We start from the raw sequence: 22,251 nt of genomic DNA, 5'->3' as shown, positions 1-22,251 counted from the left end.
TTTTAACATTGCAAGTATAGGGCGTTCCGGAGCCCCTTAAGGAAAATTCTGAACCTGTTGCTCAGTATTCCAAAAGAATTTTCAGAAGTTCTTCTTGCCCTGTTCAAACAGTAATTAAATATTTTCTGCTGGTGCATTATAATCTCTAATAAGGCACTGCAGTTTGAGTTCCCGACAACATCTCTGATTGAGGAATATTCACTAAATTTTCAGCATCAGTAAGAATTTCACAGTGTGAACTGAATCTGGAACACTCCTCCATCATTAACCCTCCCATTACAACCCACTTCCATAGGCGTAAATTTATAATATGCATCAAGTGTCAGTAACACAATGCCAATACCTCCTTTGTAATTGTGACAGTGTGAACTCGTACATCTTTGGGGTCGGAGTTCCACATGCCTCCCGCCTAAAGCACCAAGGCAGTTTGGAAAGTTCCACATGTTTTGGAACAGTTATATGTTTCCATTCACTTTCTGTTGAGGCCATCTGAAGGACAGAAAATATTATGTGAATATGTCGAGGGGACTTTCATACACAGTTGAGCTTAAAACTCTGGAATCACTGTGTATCAGACATATTTTCCCCTAAGAATTGAAAATGGTAAGTTATGAAGTGCACTGATTTTGTCTGAAACTTTCTGAGGTAGGGGAGGGACAGTTTGGGCCTATAAATTGTAAGGTTCAAATCTTAACATAAACTTTTGCAATGTGGAGCTACATATGAATATAATTGCCAAACTATAAAAATATGTGATAATGCCTGCACATAGGCATAGCTGAAGGTTGGGTTGGAGATGCTGCCTTCCCCACATACTTTTTGGAAATTGTTAAGAATGTCATTTTTAAGAATTCGTTGCTATTTTTACCAAACTTAGCAGAATAAAGGGAATGCTAGGGGATTGACAATTAACTAAATGTAACAAATAAAACTGCAGCAAAAGGTTGTGGCAGAGGCACAGAGAATACACCCCCACCCTGAAATGCGTTTCTTGCAAAGAGTAATACTTCTCAACAATAATGGTTCACTTATTGTGTTTCTCAGCTTATGTAAATGTGTTATTACATTAACTTATTTTGGTCATGTTCTAAAGAAATGTAATGAAACCAACATACCTTCATGTATGAATGCTTCAAGCACTGGTAAACTGTGTTACAGGTTTCAGGCATAATTGAGGAAATCATGCTTATAGCTATTCTGAATGAAAACATTAGGCTTCTGTAGCTTTCTCCAGTATCTAGGAGCCTCGGTGTTAGAACTAACCTAAATAAAATTATGGAAATCATGACAAGCTTACAAGTATGTGCTGTATGTCCAGCAGCTTAGTAATACTAGGCTTATATCAAGGTACCTACTCACATATTTGAAGATGAAATAGTCTCACATAACTATGTTTTGCCTCATTATTTTTGTACCTACTAAATGGAGCAATGTTAAGAATTCCTTGTTGCCCATCCTCAGAAAATTTTGTGCGATTCCCTGTCCTCCAACCTCAGTTCATTGTGTAATAGACAGTGCAATGCCCGACTGCCGTCATCACGTCTTAAAATCCGAGGTCTACTCCACCATCTTCTTTTATGCTGATGTAAATTTCTTTGTTGACATTGTGAAAGTATTACTGCAGTAATGACTGCATAAACAGAAGCTACCACTCTCAGTTCATCATCAGCCATTTTCTAAAATAATGTTGCACCATCTGCAGTCCTTATGTATACAAAAATAGCTACTCATTGTATGTACAAACATAGCTACCAGATGGCATGCTAGCTCTTGAAACAGGAAGTTGTGCCATCCTATTGCACCATTAGTGGAACAAGATGTCGTTGTCTGTACAGGGCTTTAATGCAGTGCTTCTCCTTTTAACTGTATGCTGCCCATGATGATCACTACAGTGGTGGAGTACCTCATGATACCTAAACAAACAGGAAAAATCAGTGCTAAATGTTCTACATGGACCCTGAAGCGCAAGCGACAGACAAATGCAGCAGAATAATGCTAGTGGGGTGAACATCAAATGGTACATTGCTCCTTACAGTGTGCATTAGCTAGCCACCTGGCCTCTTTATGTACACTTCACCATGGAAAGTTCTTCCAGCAGTTGGAAAGTGGTATGTGATGTGCTGTTCTCCCATGTCAAATGAACCTTCTGATACCAGTGTTTGTTACATCCTGTAACATAATGAAGATGACGTGTGTGATGTCATTTGCACACAAATAGAAACAAAACAGAAGTCATTCATTCTTTTGTGTCTTTATCAGTATTTGCAATATATATTTTGGTGACATCTGTAATGGAGCCTGTGGCCCAGGATGGTGCAATGGTGCCAATTTGGTTATGTTTTGTCAAAGCCAACGACTGTGAATACAAAATCTTTGATGTATTGGCCCATTTATCTGTGGCATAGCCTGAGGTCTGTGTGTAGATTGAAATGGAGTAAGGTTGTGAGTTGGCAAAGTGATATCACACTCTTCAGTTAATCTCTCTCTAACAACATTTCTCTTTGGAGTGGTAGTTTGGTAGACTGGGGAGAAAAATTTATACTTTTTGAAAGATCGGAAGCAGCTGTCAAGTTGATGCGGATAATGGCATTTGAAGAACTGCATGAAAAACAATGAATGGGATAGACAAAAAGATTGTCTTAATACGGTATGATTGAATGGAAAGCAGACAGTTCGGTAGTGTCCCTGTGTGAACACCACACACCTCTGTTTTTGTAGAGCTGTGCAGTATCTCTGTAATCCAGCTGTCCCTGCCAGACTGTGTACAATCAAAGTCCAGACATTCAATTATTCTCCAGAAAAACACTGAGTAAATCATCTACTGAACAGGTTCCATGTTTCAGGAGTTGTCTGTATATTCTTCATGTGGAATTAATTCAATACACGGATGTGATTGAATCTATTGATGGGAATGAAATTGGTGAAGATGCAGTGACATGAAGTGAAAACCATTGGCAAATGCCAGACCTACAATGTGATGCATTAATTCCTTCCCATTGATCAGTTTATTTAATTTCAGTGCATTTAATTTGTTTTGTGTTTGTCCCTTGTCACATGTAATGCATCTTCCTACACATATCAAAAAAAGTTTTGCATCACCCCAGTTACCAGAACTCCTGAAGATAGACGTTGACTGTGGATATTGTATCACAGACAAAGTCCCTTTGACTGTTCAGAGATGTCACTAAACCTGCCCAAACATGTAAACAACCTTGCATGAGCAGCATCTATTAAATGGAGGGGGTTTGACAGCCGATCAGTTCGTCATTCCGCCAGGAAGGGGGTACGCAGCTGGAATATCTGTAGTTCAACTGTGCCTAGACGGTCAATACCACTGTTCGATCGCATCCACATGGTTACTTTGTGCCAGGAAGGGCTCTCAACAAGGGAAGTTTCCAGGCGTCTCGGAGTGAACCAAAGTGATGTTGTTCGGACACGCAGGAGACGCAGACACACGAACTATCGATGACATGCGTCACTCGGGCCTCCAAAGGACTACTACTGCAGTGGATGACTGCTACCTATGGATTATGGCTTGGAGGAACCCTGACAGCAACGCCACCATGTTGAATAATGCTTTTCTTGCAGCCACAGGACTTAGACTGTATGCAATAGACTGCATGAAGCGCAACTTCACTCCCAACGTTCATGGCGGGGTCCATCTTTGCAACCACGACACCATGCATTGCGGTACAGATGGGCCCAACAACATGCCGAATGGACCGCTCAAGATTGGTATCACTTTCTCTTCACCAATGAGTGTCTCATATGCCTTCAACCAGGCGATTGTCGGAGACGTGTTTGGAGGCAACCCGGTCAGGCTGAAAACCTTAGACACACTGTCCAGTGAGTGCAGCATGGTGGAGGTTCCCTGCTGCTTTGGGGTGGCTTTATGTGGGGCCGACGTACATAGCTGGTGGTCATGGAAGGCGCTGTAATGGCTGTATGATACATGAATGCCGTCCTTCGACCAATTCGCGTCCCCATCGTGCACATCTTGTGAATGACTTCCTTCAGGATAACGACATCATTCAACTAGAGTGGCCAGCATGTTCTCCAAACATGAACCCTATTGAACAAGCCTGGGATGGATTGAAAACAGCTGTTTATGGACGACGTGACCCACCAACCACTCTGAGGGATCTATGCCGAATCGCCGTTGAGGAGTGGAACAATCTGGACCAACAGTGCCTTGATGTACTTGTGGACAGTACGCCACGACAAATACAGGCGTGCATCAGTGCAAGAGGATGTGCTGCTGGGTATTAGAGGTACCAGTGTGTACAGCAGTCTGGACCACCACCTCTGGAGGTCTCGCTGTATGGTGGTACAACATGCAATGTGTAGTTTTCAGGAATGATAAAAAGGGCAGAAATGATGTTTATGTTGATCTCTATTCCAATCTTCTGTACAGTTTTGGAACTTTTGGAAATGAGGTGCTGCAAATTTTTTATTTTTTATTTATTTATTTTTTGTGTGTGTATGTATTCATGCGGATACTCATCTGGGTGGCATCACCCAGAAGACATGATATTTCTGCTGACTGATTTCTTGCCATCTTCAAGCATTCCTGATGGTAGATTGATATCTGCTGGGTTCTGCTTGTATATCCTTTTCCCTTCGCCACAGCCTCCAGCCGGCCGCCTCCAGGTGCAAACCTGGTCCATCGGTTTGGGGAACTGCGACATTAAGAAGTTTATCTAGGGTCCACAGTTGTGCTGTGGCTGGTGGTGAATGCATATCTCTGCTGGTGCAGCATCCATCAGTTGTCAGGGATGCCTGAAGGTGGTGAGAAAGTGGCTTGCCGAAATATTGCAGCTTAAAGGCACCAGACTGAATACCTAAGAAATATTCAATAATATGAAAAAGATAGACTGCTACTCACCATATAACAGAGATGTCCAGTTGCAGACAGGCCTGTCTGTCTAAGACTCAACATCTCCTCTGTATGGTGAGTAGCAATCCATCCTTTTCCTAACATTGTCGTTATTCCATCCTGGATTTTCCATTCATCGAGAAATATTAAGGGTAGCAATAAGAACTTCTCAAGGCTTCACTACATGAGGAAATGTGAAGAATAATACAATGTAAGTTTTATACAGGGTGATTCAGGAAGATATGTAAATAGTTTAATGTGTTATTCTACAAGTAAAACTAAAGAAGAAAGTTCATGTAACATAGGTCTGCAAATGTTTAGTTTCAGAGTTGGCTAATAAAAGATTTTGCCTGAAATTTAGCAACTTTGCTAATCAACAGTGCACTGGGAAAGCAAGTATGTGAAACTGATTTTTAAATATTCCTGAGTTTTCATATTGATAAGAACCTGTATTTGAGACCATGTGAAATGAATTTCTCAAATACTTGCATTAGAAACATTTGCTCCGTGTGTAACTGCTGATTTGCTGATGAAAACAATAAAAAATTAGCTTATGTTGTAGACTTTCATTCACTGATTTCTAATGGAATAGCTCTTTGTGGCAATTCCATGCACAGACACAAAGTATTCATTACACTTAGATTTGCTGTAAGGATGTCATCTGGTGTCCATCCTCAAACTTCATGTAGGCAACTGTTTAAAAGATTAGGCCTTAATACTTTTAATCTGTCACAAAGTTCACTGAGGCACCATTTGGATATAACAGCAGCATTCATAAATATAACACTAAGAACAAAAATATTTGACCATTGCCCTTATGAATCAATGGTACTGACATTTAATGAAAGCTTTATAAACAAATTGAAATCATTTCTGCCTACAAATCCGTCCACTCCACAGATGGGTAACTGAATGGATATTGTCTGTATGTGGTTGGCTTACAGTTCTCAAATTTCATGGTAGATTAAGATTAAAAAAAGATAGTCATGTAAATGGTCAGCATATAACCATGGCTGGGTAAGCAAAGTGTGTGTTATCTGTGAACCTACTGAAAAGTCATCTATATACATACTCTGTAGACAACTGCGAAATGCAGGACATACAGTACTCATAATGAGTTGTCACAAGACCCACAGAAGTGTGAAAGGAAAATATCTGTATATCTACATCTAAATACTTTAGGAATGACACAGCGAAAGACAAAAATGAGTGCACTCTGGCTGAGGGGGAAAAAAAGGGATTACTCTGAAAGGTAGAAAGTTTCCTTTCTTTTTTGTGTGTGCCAGTCAACAACTTTATATATCTGCTTTTCAGTTTGTATCTCCTTTACTCCTAAGGTACTTACAGTCTATCAGAGCTTTGCTGTAAAATTATACCTACATCTGTATGTAAACATGATTAAATGTGTTGTAAAAGATTCTTTTTATAGTGATGCATGAGCTTTCCTTCTCATTCTATTCACAGATGAAATTTGGGTAAAATGGTTGCAGATATGCCTTTCGCTGCTATTAGCTTTTTTATTTCCACTGCCTCTGCAGCATATGTACATGGCATGTGATAAGTATTTGTGCATTCTGTCCTGATAACTGATTCTTAAATTTATTGATATAGATTTCATGGGATATTCGGCATATAGTATATTGAAGTCATCCTTTGTCAAATCGCGTTGGGACTTATCTGGAACATGCTCTCGAACATGTACTTAAAGATGGTCTGAGCTAAATTCATAAGCAAAGAAAGGAAATTAAATAAAACTATATCAGGGGTCAGTATTGTTCCATGTACATTTCAACCTTTATATTTCTGACATACCTGAAACTGGTGCAAAGAGGTTTGGATGTGCTGACAATCTAGTATTTGCGATTCAGTGCAAAGAGTTCAACCCTCAGCAGTATCAGTTTAAACAACAAATAAACTGGAGATCTATATGAATGACACAGTACTTCCCTATCAGAGTCACCGTAATTATCTTGGAATTACGTTTGATAGGACACTATATTCAGGAAGCATCTTGAAAAAATGTCTTGGAAATTAAGGAAATGAAACAACCTAACCCAGGAAGTCTGCAGTACTAACTGGAGAGCATTAGCAGATATGTTTTGAACTTTGGTGCTCAGTTTTGTGTTTTCTGTGGCTGAATTTTGTGCTTCAGTGTGGTTGGACAGCCCTCGCGTAAATAAAACAGTGGAAAATTCAGATTGGAATGCAACAATATTACGAAAAGGATAGTTGCTACTCACCATATAGCAGAGATGCGGAGTGTTGCAGATAGGCACAACAAAAGAGCTTTCACACAATAATCTTTCGTCCAACAAGGCCTGTGTCAAAAGTAGGCAACAGAGACTCACCCACCCTCATGCCTGCCAGAGCATGCACGTCCCCCCCCCCCCCCACACACACACACACACATAAATGCCTATATGGCTTGGCACTGTGCCATATTGTGCTTTAAGTGTGTAATGTATTTCAGGCTCTTTCACCCTACTGACATAAATTTTGTGCCAGTATAATGTGGAGTTATTTGATAGAGTTTCAGTTTATGGCTGGGCAACATGTAACTTGATCTTTTTTTGGTCTCATTCTGGTTTATTTGTGTCTCTTGTGAATCTGCTGATGTGTAACTCATTGTTGGTTCATCAGCAACTTGTGTGCATCTGTAGCCTTTAAATCGTTAGCCTTCAGACTTTGACTCCTCTATACAGTTGCAGAGCTTTATGGGTCAGTGACATTAGTAGGTTGTAGAGAAAACACAACTCCCTATTTTAAAACCATTTTCATTATGCTTTAACCTTAAGAGCTGGTAGATGCAGGGAGGAGAGCACAGGTCACACCCACCTGCAAGAAAGACGAGAACTGAACTACTATCCAGTATCCTTGATACCCATTGCTTGCAGAATCTTAAAACATATCAAATCTAAAGAGGTGTCTGAAACTGAATGATCTCTTCTATGATGACCAACATGAATTGGGTAAACATTGATCCATGAAACATGAGCCGTGCTTGCCTCTCACGACATTCTAAAGCCATGAATTGAGACAGTGAGGAAGATGTAGTATTCCTTCACTTTCAAATAATATTTTACATAGTACCACACCTACACTTATTTTCTGAAGTACACCCGTAAAGGGGTAACAAACAAAATTTGTGACTGACAATTTCTTGGTAGGGAGAAGAACACTGCATATTATCTTTGATAAAGAGTTATCAACAAATGTAGAAACAGCTTCAGCTGTGACCCAGTTAAGTATGTTCGGATCCTTACTGTTGATGTTACATGACTCTTTGCAGACAAAATTTTAAAGTGGTGCAATGAGTGGCGACTTGCTTTAAATGTTTAGAAATGTAAAAATTTTCACTTTAAGAATGAAGATGATTACAATATCATTGAGTCACAGCTGGAACTGATTGACTCATACAAATGCCTGGGTGTAACATAGGTTCAGTCATAGGTGAAGCACGTGGCAGACTTCATTTTATTGGCAGAATGTTAGGGAAGCACAACTACCCTGCAAAGGAAATTGCTTGTAAAACATTTGTGTGGCCCATCTTAGAATATTTCAGTGACCTCCTGGATGTGCAAATGGAAGATATGGACTTATTGGTATATGTAATGTTTTCCACTTTCCATTATGTCGCTTGCAGTGAGAGAAATGCTGATACTGTCGGTTGGGCACATTAATTTCTGTAGCAAGCAAATCTAATGTCTTCACTGCATAGAGAATATATGAACTTAAGAGTTGTGGTCATAGTGTTGGGCTGTCCAGTTTTCTTCGTAATTGGTATGCTGCCCCGGAAACTTAAGCTTAAACAAATTAGAAAATGCAAACGGCCAAAGTATGTTAATTTAGAGAGTCTGATATCACTAAGCAGAGATTATTATTATTATTATTATTATTATTATTATTATTACAACAGGACTTGCCACAATTGAGTGTCTGTTGTTTTGCTATTGTTCTGTTCCTCCTTGTTTTTGTTATCAGATCTTACAAGTTATTGTTAAAGCAACTGGTGACGCATGTAACTGCTCAATTGTTTCTATGCTGCATTAACTTGGATGGAGAATAATGGTTTCAGAGTGCAGACAGAACCATCACACACACATCTGCAGACTCCTGTCACCTGCAGTGTCCACCATATAGCAATTAGGCAAAAAGCTTTGATCAGTCTGTATGTGAGTGTGGATTACACTGTGGAACAAATTTTCCCTGAAAATTTGTGAATTACTTAAATTTAGGATTTCTGCATTTATTTAGATATAATATCATGGAAAGATAGCTGTTGAATGAAATACTTAGCTCCAGCTTAAGAAATGTGTTCAGTTTTATACCATTAATATAATGCATGGGTAATTCCTTGTCAGTCCAATGCACTGCTTGACCCATTCAGATTCCTTTTACATTTTGTGCATTCAGTGCTCCAGATAAATGGATACATGACAGTTGTAAAGAAAGTTACAGGCTGGCTAAGTTTGGAAACTGTGTGAAATGTATGCTCATCTGTCTCAATACAAATGATGATAACTCTGGTTCCACTCTAGAGACAGTAATGTAACATATACCTTTGTAAAACTGAAGAGTAGAGCTCTACTACATTGGCGTGCAATGTGGCGGGATTTTAAGAATTTTCGCTTGCAAGATCATTGACCTTGAACTTGAATATCTCAAAACACACCACCTTCAAGCTTTTTGAAAAAGTATATTGCATTGCTCCAGAGTGTTACTATAAATATTGTCATCAGCATCAAATCTGTTGTGATTGACTTGAAAATGTTACTCTTCTGCTTTGAACTGACATGGAATTGCCTGGATACTTATTTGATTAGCAATATACCCAAAACCTTTAATAATAGAAATTTTAAGAAATTCTGGATTCTGAATCCCTGGAGGTGGTGATGAATGTGAAGTCACTCATACTGATAAGATCTGATAAACATTAACTCACCAAACTACTAAATTAAACCAAAATGAATGTAAGAATTTTCCAGGATTTTTTTCAGTTTCTTATAGAAATTGTTAAACATACACAAGCTATCCAATAATTTATAACGAATACAGAAAATACCAGTAGGTACTATTTTATTTAGTAATATGAATACTTTTTACGTTGGCTGTTTCTGACATGACCTATTGAAGAATTTTTGAACAAACTATAAATGAGGTGTGTGTTTCCACTTGGCTCGTCGCTTTTAGGTTGCACTTGGAGCACCCTAGCAACAGTCCAACAGTATTATGCCAGAACAGGAGTTCACTTTTTGCACACCTCATCTCTATGATTGCAATATACTGATGAAATCAATCAAGTCTGTCAAACTGCTCCGCAGTTTTCGGGCAGGAAGTTGATGTAAGCATGGACAAATTGTATTTTCAGAGACGTGTTACAGCCAAGGTTTTCATAATATGACAAGATTTCACCTATAATTTCAATATAATTCTGTGCTCTTATTTACCAACAGGTTTAAACAAACATTTTTGACATGATTCTTCAGCTTCTCCCGGCATATCTATTGATTGAACAGTCCACTGGTGTGCTGCCAATCCCTATTGTCCAACAGACTTCACTCGTGAGGGTGCGCAGCCGACTTGTATCCCCTCCCACTGCGGGCCGTGCCCTCCACGGTCCACCCTCTATGGTGCATGTCGGCAGTCATGGAGATGCTTGCATTGTTGCCTGTGGTAGTGTCGATACAGTTGCTCTCTCTGGCCTAGTCGCCAGATTGTTGTTTGCTGAGCATCTTCTTAATTAGACCCACTGCTCGATCCCAAGCCTTGCTGAGATTATAGCTGCAGTCCCGAGTCATAAGATTATCTTCAATGCAAATTTCAATGGCTTCTCTAATGACACTGTCCCAGTATTAGAAAGTTTATGCTAAAATCCTGGTGCTTTTGTATTCCATCGCACGATTCTCTGACAAACAATGCTGTGTGTGTGACCACCGACTTGTAGTGGTACATTAGTCGAGTGTGCCACTGGTGTTCTTGGCACTGATGTTCAATAGTGAGTACTGTTCTTTGAATATATATCTTGTCGCACTGGCACAGAAAAAATGCACACTGACCAGTGTTTGCAAGCTGATAGCTGCCACTACTGTGCACAATGGGGTACTAGAAACACTACTACACAGGGTGCATACCATCTTGGACACAGAGGTCTACCCCAGGAACTGGAACACCTCAAAACTGTTCTGAAAAAAACAGATACTCTGAATGGCTGATTAAGTGCACTATTCACCCCACCACTACAGTACAATCTGTAGAGATGGGAGGAACCATGGAGCAAGATGAAGCCACAGCGTTTATATCGTACACTGGTGCACTACCAAAAAAAGTCATATGCATATTGAGAAAGCACTGTGTAAGAGTTGCCCTTTTCACACTCAATAAAATGCGGGCATTATTGGGGCTGTTAAAGGTGACTTTGATTTGTGGAAGATCAGGGTGTATCAAATTCTGTGCCAGTGTGGCAAGACGTATATTGGACAAACAGTGCGCACAGTCAAAGATCGATGCCAAGAACACCAGCAGCACACTTGACTAATGTACCCTGACAAGTCAATGGTTACTGTCGTTACAGAAGTGATAAAAATTTGCAACCATAGCAAGGTATGGGAATCAGCAATGAGTCTATGTAAGATGATGCTCAGCAAACACAATGATCTGGTAATACGGGCAGACAGAGCACCTACATCGACGCCACCACAGATGCTGACGCTCGTGGCTGTACGACTGCCGATTTGCACCCTTGGGCGTGTATTGCAGAGGCAATGGCTTGCAGTGGGAGGAGTGTAAGTCAGCCTCGGGAGCTCAATTTGTCAACCCACCTGATGATGGTGACATGTCTGATCACTGAAATATTGTGCCCATTGTACACTGTGGAGTAGCAGTACACCCGTGGACTGTTCAATAAACATTTTTTAAAACTGTCCGAAGCAATCTTCGCATTACCATATAATATTTCTTTACCTTGTTTGTCTTTGAAAAGCTCTCAAATCAGTAACAACATTGATACCCCCTTTGATATTTGGTTCACTCAGTCGTGGGAATTTTTCCCTCAAATGCTTGTAGACTTTGGCATTATTGTTCACTTTTTTAATGAAATTTTCCATGTGACCTAACTTTATGTGTAAAGGATGCAGGATCGAATAGTGGCTCGAGTAAGCTTTCTTCCCACTGAGATGAAGTGAATTTTTTTCTAAGGTAATTTGCTTTTGGTGTAGTGAGCTGCAAGAGACTTTAGTGTCTACCAGTTGCATATCTAGTAAAAGTGCAACAGGCTGAAGGTCACCATATACCCGCCATTGAATTTCACTCTACTTGATGACTCCAAGTAAGCATTCCATATTTACATTAGACCCTTCCATCTGAATAAGCATACTGTAACTGAAACAAGCTCATTACCAATCTGGAGAAGTAAATATGTTGGCAATAAATATCGTCTGTTTTCCTTTATAGACAAAAATTTGTGTAAAACAAAAGCCACAACTAAGTTTTAATTTTCTTTATGGTATTCTTTATCATCATAATGGAACTGATAAGAATTGCCTAATTTCATGTAATTTATATTTTCATCATTACATGGCATTGTTTATTTACTTCTGTGTATAAACTTCGTCACTTACAGAATCGGCAGAACTTATTGGATTGGTAGTAAATAGTGATATTTCATTAGATAACCCCCACATAACAAGAATAACTATTTCTTTAAAGTAAGCTAATGCAACACACGTCACTGAAGCGGTGTTGCCTAAACAGACTTGCAACAGGAGACCAAAGTTTGGAAGGTAGGAGACGAGATACTGGCAGAAGTAAAGCTGTGAGTACCGGGCGTGAGTCGTGCTTTGGTAGCTCAGATGGTAGAGCACTTGTCCGCGAAAGGCAAAGGTCCCGAGTTCGAGTCTCGGTCGGGCACACAGTTTTAATCTGCCAGGAAGTTTCATATCAGCGCACACTCCGCTGCAGAGTGAAAATCTCATTCTGGGAACAGGAGACCGGTCTACCTGTCAGGATGCCCTAGCCACACAAAATGTGATTTTTTTCAACATAAGCTAATAATTTTTGTGATTTTGTACCTGCATATGGTAACTAAAAATTATGGTCATCTTATTGCATTAAAATTTTGAAGGCATATTTACTGTGTATATTCTGCAGGACATTGACAGTTATTTGCAACACTATTTCCAAATTCCAATATCTGTTGTCATCTACATGTATCTGTGCTTTCAAAGTAGACCACTTGTCATTCGTAAGTGCAGTTCCCGTTTAGAGAAACATGTCATCACATTCAGAATATAGCTTGTTCAGAACATCATGTAATTAGGTCTCCCTAGTTCTGTATTGGCTAAGTTTGGTAGAAATCAGTCAACTTTGGGCCATGGGCGTTTTGTGTCTGGTTGTTGCCAGCTTAAAAATACAGTATCTGTCTGTGCTAGAGCCATTACAAAGTGGATGTCATGCCGGTCCATACTGAACCAGTAAGCAAATGTGTAATGTGAACACTACATAAGTAAAAGAAGTAAACACATAGTTAACCCCCCCCCCCCCCCACGCACACACACTGCCACACCCCCTGCAGTTATGCATTTTGGTAGGCAGAGGTTGCTTCCTCTGCTCTCCCCACACTGCTGAGGACTTAATCAGGACATTGTGAACAAACTGTATGTCTGTTTATGGCACTGAGTGGCAACATAAATGCTGGTAGTCAGTGAATCACTACAGATATCAACTGTGTAAAACAGTATTTTACTGTAGTCTGAGAATTGAGCATCTTGCTCATACCAGCATCAGTTTTCATTTAAGGAGGACTTGATCTAGTTCATTTGTCATTCATTTTCTTCATCAGTAGTGACACGTGTGAGCAAATGATGTCAGCTTTGTTCAAGAGGCCTCTGCATTGTTTGGCACACTTAATTTTATGGATTACATGTACTTAGTTGTTTGGTTAGAGGGTTGTTGTGGCTTTCAGTCTGAAGACTCTTTTGATGCAGCACTCCACTGTACTCTATACTGCTTCTTCATCTCTGAGTAACTATTGCAACCTACATCTGTGTGAACCTGCTTACTGTATTCATCCCTTGCTCTCCCTGTACAATAACCCCTCATCGTCCCAAAACACACCCCCTCCCCCCTCTCTCTCCCCCCCTCTCCCCCTCTCTCCTCCCCCCTACCCCTACCCCTACCCCTCCCTCCTCTGCTCTGCTCCATTACCAAATAGACGATTCCTTCCTCTAGACAGGTTGTTCCATAAATTTTCTTTTTTCCACAGTGTGCTTCAGTACCATCTCATTAGTTACAGTACTCAGTCTATCCGTTTAATCTTAAGCTTTCTTCTGTAGCACCAGAGTTGAAAAGCTCCATTCTCTTCTTATCTTCAAAAAAGACTTTGTGAGGTTAACATTTATATTAGACATTAACAAATTCCAGTTTTTCAGAAACAATTTTCTAGCTTTAGCCAGTCTGTATTTTATATCTGCTACACTTTTCCATATGCTCTATTTTTAAAGTCTCATTTCCAACACTAATTCCCTTAGCATCTCCTAGTTTACTTTTATTGATGTTCATCTTATTACCATTTTCAAAACACTATCCATTCCATTCAGCCTCACTGTGAAGTTCTTTGCTGTCACTGAAAAAAATTAAAATGCCAATGTAAATCCTATAAGTTTATATATCCTCCCACTGAACTTCAATTCCCATTCCAAATTTCTCCTTGGTTTCCTTTGCTGCTTGCTCAGTGTACAGATTGACTAAAACTGAGTATAGGTGACACCTCAGCCTCACTCATTCTCAATTACTGCTTCCTTTCCAAGTCCTTCTCCTCTTGGAACTGCAGTACAGTGTCTGTACAGGTTGTAAATATCTTTTTGCTTCCTGAATTTTATCCCTGCTACATTTAGAATTTCAGACAATGTATTCCAATAAGCATTGTCAAAAGTTTCCTACAAAACTACAAAAGCTGTTAAATGAAGGTTCTCCCTTGTTCAATCTGTCTTCTAAGTCACAGGGTCAGTAATAATGGCAACGTGTGTTCCTACATTTCTCCAGAATTCAAACCGATTTTCCATAAGGTTGGCTTGTTTCCATTCTTCTGTAAATAATTCGTGTTGGTATTTTGCAACCGTGGCTTATCAAGCTTGTAGTTTGATAGTATTCACACCCGTCAGCACCTGCTGTCTTTGGAATTGGGATTATTGCATTCTTATTGATGTCTGAGGATGTGCCGCACGTCTCACATACCTATAGTACATAATTTCTATATTTCTGTCACTTTCTGTGGCATTGTTTTTGCATGACAGTAGAATTAATCAGCAAAGCATAAGAGAAGATAAAATATAATGCTTTTTATGTTCAGCCTGTCACTGGGTCACACACTAGTTTTGAAATCACGAAGCTGAACTGACACTATTTTTTGCACTATTTTTGAAAACACTTTATTTTGTTCTTCGCCAGAACTCTGGAACATCTGATGTAATAGGCACATGTGGGTGCAGAATCTGAAAGTATTTTCTTTTACACTAAGTTCCTTGTATTTGCCCTTTTCACAGGAGGTGTATATATACTACAGTAATTTAAAAGACAAATCTCTTTGCATGCTGCACTTTTTTGTAAATATATAATTTATTTGTGATCCTAAACACGTTTCGCTCTAGTAAGGCATATTCAGTGGGTCCGTGAAATGTTACATGATATTTTATTTGTTTACACGTATAGATTATAGATGTAAAACAGTTAATGGAAGTTTTTATAATAATATAATTTTAAACTGTAGCAGTTTTCTTTTATGTTTGAGTGAAATTCTGTTTCTTGTCTAACTACTACAGGGTACCCACAAAATGCAAGTATCTTTGCCATCATGCTCAGACAGCTTCAGTTCTTCTTCCAGTTGAGGTAGAGATGATTATATTATCTGTATAAGGAACGCAACGTTAAACCTTACATTCAATAGCCCCCCAGCCTCACTTAAACAAAGTAATAATAGCAAAGGGCACCAGATTACCTACAGCTGGCTGTACATGCATCATTTGCTGCACATTGTTGAAGGGGAGGGGCAGAATGTTGGGTGGTTGTTGTGACTATGGCTTGAGCATTTATGCTCACACAAGTGTAACTCCATTTACTCCTTTTCAGGATTGGGAGGTGCCTGATGGCCACGTTAGCACACAGGAGCCACTAAATGTCGTTAAAGAGGTGAGTATACCTTTACTTTTGCATTATTCTATAATTATATTTTTGTACTTTTGTGTAAATTATTAACAGGAAGTTAACCCCACCAAAATTTGTGACTCGGTTTTAGGAAAGGCTTGGCTTTTTGATATATGTGTAGTCTGAAATATCAGGAAAAATAATCAGGTTTAATCCATTTGACAATTACATTTACTAACATTCAATTAATAAAGTGATGACACTTGAGTGTGGACAGATTAATTTCTTAATAAAGAAAAAGGAGTACACCACTAATTTACAACTATAAAACCTAGCGATGCAGGTTGGCACTTCCCCTTGACTGAAAGAGAGCACAAGGTTCTAGGTCACGTACTTTACATCTGTATCTAATCACAGAAATAATGCAAGAATGTGCTGCTATGCCCAATAGGTCAATGGCCAACTGTTTAACTTCTATCTACTGCAAGGCTGATTGTGCTACGACCGGAGCAGTGTATATTACCTATTCTGCTCAATGATAAGGTCCCCAGCCGGCTGTTCGTGTCATGTTGTTGTGCCGATCAGGTGCGATGTGTCTGCAACCATAGTGGCACGCGAATGCGACACAATTCCGCGAAATTATCCGGAGTTCCAGGTAAGGTACACAGCTACTCCGCAATTATTCTGTATCGCACAGCACATAGTACTCCGTCCTTATTTGACGGATGCTGAAATGCTTGTGCTACATTTCCACCAAAACCCTAGTGCAGCATGCCACTCCACTGGTGTGGTTGTCCAATTGCAACATTTTAACAAATTTTTCACCAATGAGCACTGCTCCCACTCGACAGTGAATGCACGGGAAACACCGCTTATGTCACGTCAATGTGGCCAATTGTGGTCGCCTGTGGGAGTCGCTGTTCATTTGAAGAACTTTCCAGATGCTCCCTTGTCACCAGCGTCTAAATGGATACATTCCACTCCTCCGTCCTACACTCAAAAAATATGTAGTGGGGGATTTGCCGCCTGTCGGGCGGCATCAAAGCCTTGCCACTGTAGGCCGCCCTGGCGGTGCCAACACTCCTGGGGCGCCAACACTCCTGGGGTGCTGGAGGTTGTAGAATTTGACCTTTGGGCTATGGTTTCTCGCTACTCCGAGTACAATCCCGCATGAAACTATATATTAAAAAAGAAAAAAAAAAAACAAAAATTGCACTTAATGCTATGGAGCATATTCTCATAGCTCATCCCTTAGCCATCTCCTATAGTATAGTGTGATGAACTGCAAATTTGTTCACATCCATGCTGCTATTTGTCATTACTGCCTTAATTAATTATTCAGAAAAGGAAAATGGTGATTTGTGTTGTACACAACCCCTGCTCCCAATCCCTTACCTCATGGCTCATACCCCTGTAATAGACCTAAATGCAAAACCTGTCCCATACATCCTCCCACCACCACTTACTCCAGTCCGGTCAATAACATCACCTATCCCATCAGAGGCAGGGCTACCTGTGAAACCAATCATTTGGTCTACAAGCTAAGCGGCAACTGCTGTGCTGCATTCTATGTAGTAGTAACAACCAACAAGCTGTCTGTCCACATGAGTGGCCACTGACAAACTGTGGCCAAGAAACAAGTGGACCCCCCTGTTGCTGGACACGCTGCCAAACATGATATCCTTCATTTCAGTGACTGCTTCACAGCCTGTGCTCTGTGGATCATTCTCACCAACATCAGATTTTCTGAATTGCACAGGTGGGAACTTTCCCTGTAATACATCCTATGTTCCCATAACCCTCCTGGCCATAACCTTTGTTAGTCACTGTCCTCACCCATCCAGCCCCTTCCCTGTTCCCATTCCAGCACCACAAAGCCATTATTCCACCACCACACCCAGTCTTTTTATTTCTCTTCTTTTCTGCCATCTCCCCCCCCCCCCCTCCCAAACACACAATCTCCCCCCCCCTCCCAAACACACAATCTCCCCCCCCCCTCCCAAACACACAATCTCCCCTGCCCTCTGTCTAATCAGCAGCACTTCACTCTCCGTCACCCCAACCACACTATCGCTCCCCCTCCCCGCCCCAGCCTCCTCCTTACTCTTACCCAGTCACCACTCCCATCATGCACTGGTGCTACTCAGTGTGGCTAAATGTACTGTAAAAGTATTCAGAGTTCCTGGGACATTTAAACTCCATCCACTGTAATATAAAATTCACTGTGGAATTTGAAAAAGAGGGCTACCTATCTTTCTTCAACATGTTAAAAGAAGAATGGACAGATCCCTAGGTCACAGTGCATATAGAAAACTTGCTTATACTGACCCCTATTTCCACACTTTAAGTGGTCACCATCCATCACAAACAAATTTGATGCTTGATAGCACTTGAACACTTCCAAACATGGAAACCTTTGCCAAATAATTGTGACATCTACCTGAAGTCCAGGCAAACTTGCAGCATCTGAAGAAGACAGCTCTAGTGTAGCAAGTGCCTGCTCCTCTAGTGTCTGAGCTTAGTATATTTAAAAGACTATGTGAGGTTAATAGATCAGGGAATTTCATGTTTGCTAAACTACATTAAATTCTTCGAATACAGTATTATCAGTGCGACTACAAAGTCTACCCATGAAGCACATTACATCAGCATTTGGTCAGAAATATAACTCAATCACGTCATGCTCTGCTAACTTAAGATCATTACTGTCGAGCACAGCATTCGTCATTTTGATTAATCCTTCTATGGTATGGTGTGGTATTCAAGAAGCTATTTTTTTTAAAGCTGCTGTATGTTTACTAAATTAAATTGCCACACCATCTCCTTTAACGAATTGCCTGCAACAACTATTTGTTAGTAAGTAGCCTTCTGATCTACAGTACATTATTCCACCATTTTGGTATCTTCAGCCAAGCCTCTCCATTCAGTGCCTCCTCCCTGTGTACACCACAATGCTCAATTATTTCCATCTACCATAAGGTTTCCATTCAAAAATTTTCTTTGACCACCAATAATATGGCATTTTCAACAATATTTCCATACCAGTTTAATGATTTTCATTCAGTTTTATTTATCACTGATTCATTTGTCTTCATTCTAGCTCTTACTTCATCACCAATTTTTATCTTGATTCTTGGTATTCTGCTGCTCCTTCATAAATAATCCACTTCCATGGTTATCAGTCTTCTTTTGAAGTTAGCATTTAAAGTCCATAGTTGTGACCCATAGGTTTGGACAGATTAGCCAACACATCCCTTTCTTATTGTTGCTGGAAATGTTCTTGTCCTACCAAAAAGAATTCATAATTCTCATTGCTTTTGTACTGTGTTGTTTTCTGTATTTTATTTCTGTATTATTTGAGCACTTTTATCGATATACTAGCTGAGAAACTCGGCATTGCCCAGGTAATTATTTATGCCACTCTCCTATTAATCCATCTCCTCCTCCCTCCTCTCTCTGTCCATGACCTCATTCTGGCCCCCACTCCAACCCCCCCTCCCTTCCAATCCCTGTCCATCTCCTCCTTCCTCTTCTCTCTATCCACTTCCTGCCCCCCCCCCTTCTCTCGGCCCATCTAATCTCTCTCTATCCACTTCCTCTCTCCCCTCCTCTACCCATCTCCTCTCTCTCTCTCTCTCTCTCTCTCTCTCTCTCTCTCTCTCTCTCTCTCTCTCTTTCTATCCACTTCTTGCTTCCTCCTCTCTACCCATCCCCTCTCTTTTCATCCATCTCTATCTTTATGCACCCCTCCTCCTTCCTCACTCCATCAATCCACCCCTCCCTCTCTCTCTGTCTGTTCCTGCCCCTCTCTCTGACCATCTCCCTCCCCCCTGTCAATCTCCTCCTCCCCTCTCTGTCCATCTCCTCCTCCCCTCTCTGTCCATCTCCTCCTCCCCTCTCTGTCCATCTCCTCCTCCCCTCTCTGTCCATATCCTCCTCCCCTCTCTGTCCATATCCTCCTCCCCTCTCTGTCCATCTCCTCCTCCCCTCTCTGTCCATCTCCTCCTCCCCTCTCTGTCCATATCCTCCTCCCCTCTCTGTCCATATCCTCCTCCCCTCTCTGTCCATATCCTCCTCCCCTCTCTGTCCATCTCCTCCTCCCCTCTCTGTCCATCTCCTCCTCCCCTCTCTGTCCATCTCCTCCTCCCCTCTCTGTCCATCTCCTCCTCCCGTCTCCATCTCCTCCTCCCCTCTCTGTCCATCTCCTCCTCCCCCTTAAATTCCATCTCTTCACCCCCTCTCTTTGTCAGTCTCCTCCTCTCCTATATTTCTATCCACCTCCTCCTCTTCCCTTTCTCTGTCCATTTCCTCCTCTTCCCTTTCTATGTCAGTTTCCTCCTCTCCCTCTGTCTGTTCATCTCCTCATTCCCCATGCCTCTGCCTGTCTCTTTCTTCTCCCATCTCTTTCCGTCTTCACTGCTTTCCTTTCCCCGTCCAGCTCTGCCTGTCCTTTCTCTCTGACCATTCTCCCCTCTCCTATCTCAGCCCATGTCTGCAGCTCGTGGTCTCGCGGTAGCATTCTCGCTTCCCAAGCACGGGGTCCCGGGTTCAATTCCCGGCGGGGTCAGGGATTTTTCCTGCCTCGAGATGACTGGGTGTTATTGTGTCGTCTTCATCATCATCATTCATCCCCATTATGGTCGGAGGAAGGCAATGGCAAACCACCTCCACTAGGACCTTGCCTAGTAAGGCGTCACGAGTCTCCCGCATCGCTCCCCTACGCTCTGTAAAGAAGTATGGGACTCATCATCATCATCTCAGCCCATCTTCTCCTCCTCCTATCTATGCCATCTTCTCCTTCCCCCTCGCTGTCTGTGCATCTCCTCCTTTGCCCTTCTCTTTCCAGATTATCATGCCTCCAATAAGAGGCTGATGGTTCTGGCTCCTACGGTATTTCTATCCAGATTTCAACTAATATATGCACCAGATTTGATTGGAAATGTTCCAGGGATTTAGGATGAACATTTTACCTCTGGTGTTGCTGCATATGCACTTGTCAGATATATTTAACTAATTTCACACATATCTGTACAGACATTTCACCTGTACGTCCAGGGAATTTCTCTGTGCAGTTCCATTTTTATGCAGCCTAATGTTTATGCTGTCATATCTCCTGAACAATGTGCTGTACAATGATAAAATTTTGCAAGTACACCCAGTGGTTATATGTGCCTACTATTTGAAAAACGTGTTGTGAATACAGTCAGTAGTAAAGAAGTAATAAACTAAATATCACGCTTGATGTGGCAGTTACGGATGCGTCTTAGTGTTTATGATGTCATATCTTCAGAACTGTGTGTCATAAAAAGATATATTTTCCTAGGTACATTCAGCAACTTTATATGTATGCCACTTGAGAAATGTGTCCTGAACAGAGTTAGTAGCAAAGAAGTAATAAATTTACATGTTGTGCAGGGTGCGGCAGTTTTTCACACATTTGACATCATATTTCCGGAACTACGTGTCGTACAATGCTATATTTTTGTAGGTACATTCGGTGGCATATGTGGATGTTGTCTGCAAAAAGTGTTGCAAATAGAGTTAATAGCAATAAAGTAATAAATGTAAACATCTTGCATGATGTGATAGTATAAACACCTGAGGATGGGCACAAGACCGAAACCGGTCGTGTGACGAATAAATAATCTTTTATTGTGACTGGTAGCAGAAATTTTTCTACACCCTATAAAGGAATAGTCACTGAGTTCAACAGCATCCACTATGGATAAAATTCAATTATTTCTTTATTTCTGACTGAGAAACCAAATACCAATTTCCGTAGATCTTGTGTCAGAATTGCCTTAATAGTGATATTTTTCAAAAAAGTGCTTCACACCCTATTGCACCCTCTTAGGGTTGGAATTTTGAAAAATCTCCTTGTAAACAATGCCTATAGTATAAGATCCATACTTTCTCTAAGTTTCTGTCCTTAGCAGTTTGGGCTGGGCAATGATGTTTCAGTCAGTCAGCACATCAAATGGTGATAGGAGAAAGCAGACATCACATTTAAAGAAATGTGCAAGTTCTCAGTGCCATTGGCTTCTTTTATGGCAGAAGCATTGAAGGGGAAGGAACAGGAATGAAAGAAAGGGACTGGCAAGGTTTAGAAAATGGGAAGACTAAAAGTCGCTCAGAACCCCAGATCAGGGGAGGATTACCAGATGGGATGAGAAGGAAAGAAATCAGAAATGCTTTTCTTGTTGTAGCCAGCGTACATTTTATATTCTCTCTACTGCAGC

At 40.8% G+C, this 22,251-nt stretch overlaps 1 protein-coding gene across 5 annotated transcripts in view; it reads left to right on the top strand.

Annotated features, from left to right (window-relative positions):
- Window positions 1-22,251, top strand: part of LOC126210137 (zinc finger protein 235-like) — an 85,840-nt gene that overhangs the window by 23,715 nt on the left and 39,874 nt on the right. For all 5 annotated transcript variants that reach the window (XR_007540617.1, XR_007540616.1, XR_007540615.1 and 2 more), the window contains exon 3: window positions 15,998-16,057. Coding sequence is in view for 2 of the 5 variants with exons in the window: in XM_049939287.1 (XP_049795244.1) it covers window positions 15,998-16,057 (60 nt within the window). In the remaining 3 variants the exon portion in view is untranslated. The remainder of the gene's footprint in view (window positions 1-15,997; window positions 16,058-22,251) is intronic.

Source organism: Schistocerca nitens, chromosome 10 (assembly GCF_023898315.1).
Source record: "Schistocerca nitens isolate TAMUIC-IGC-003100 chromosome 10, iqSchNite1.1, whole genome shotgun sequence".
Lineage (NCBI taxonomy): Eukaryota > Metazoa > Arthropoda > Insecta > Orthoptera > Acrididae > Schistocerca > Schistocerca nitens.
Note: the sequence above shows the minus strand (reverse complement) of the source record. Positions and strands in the feature narration are given on the sequence as shown.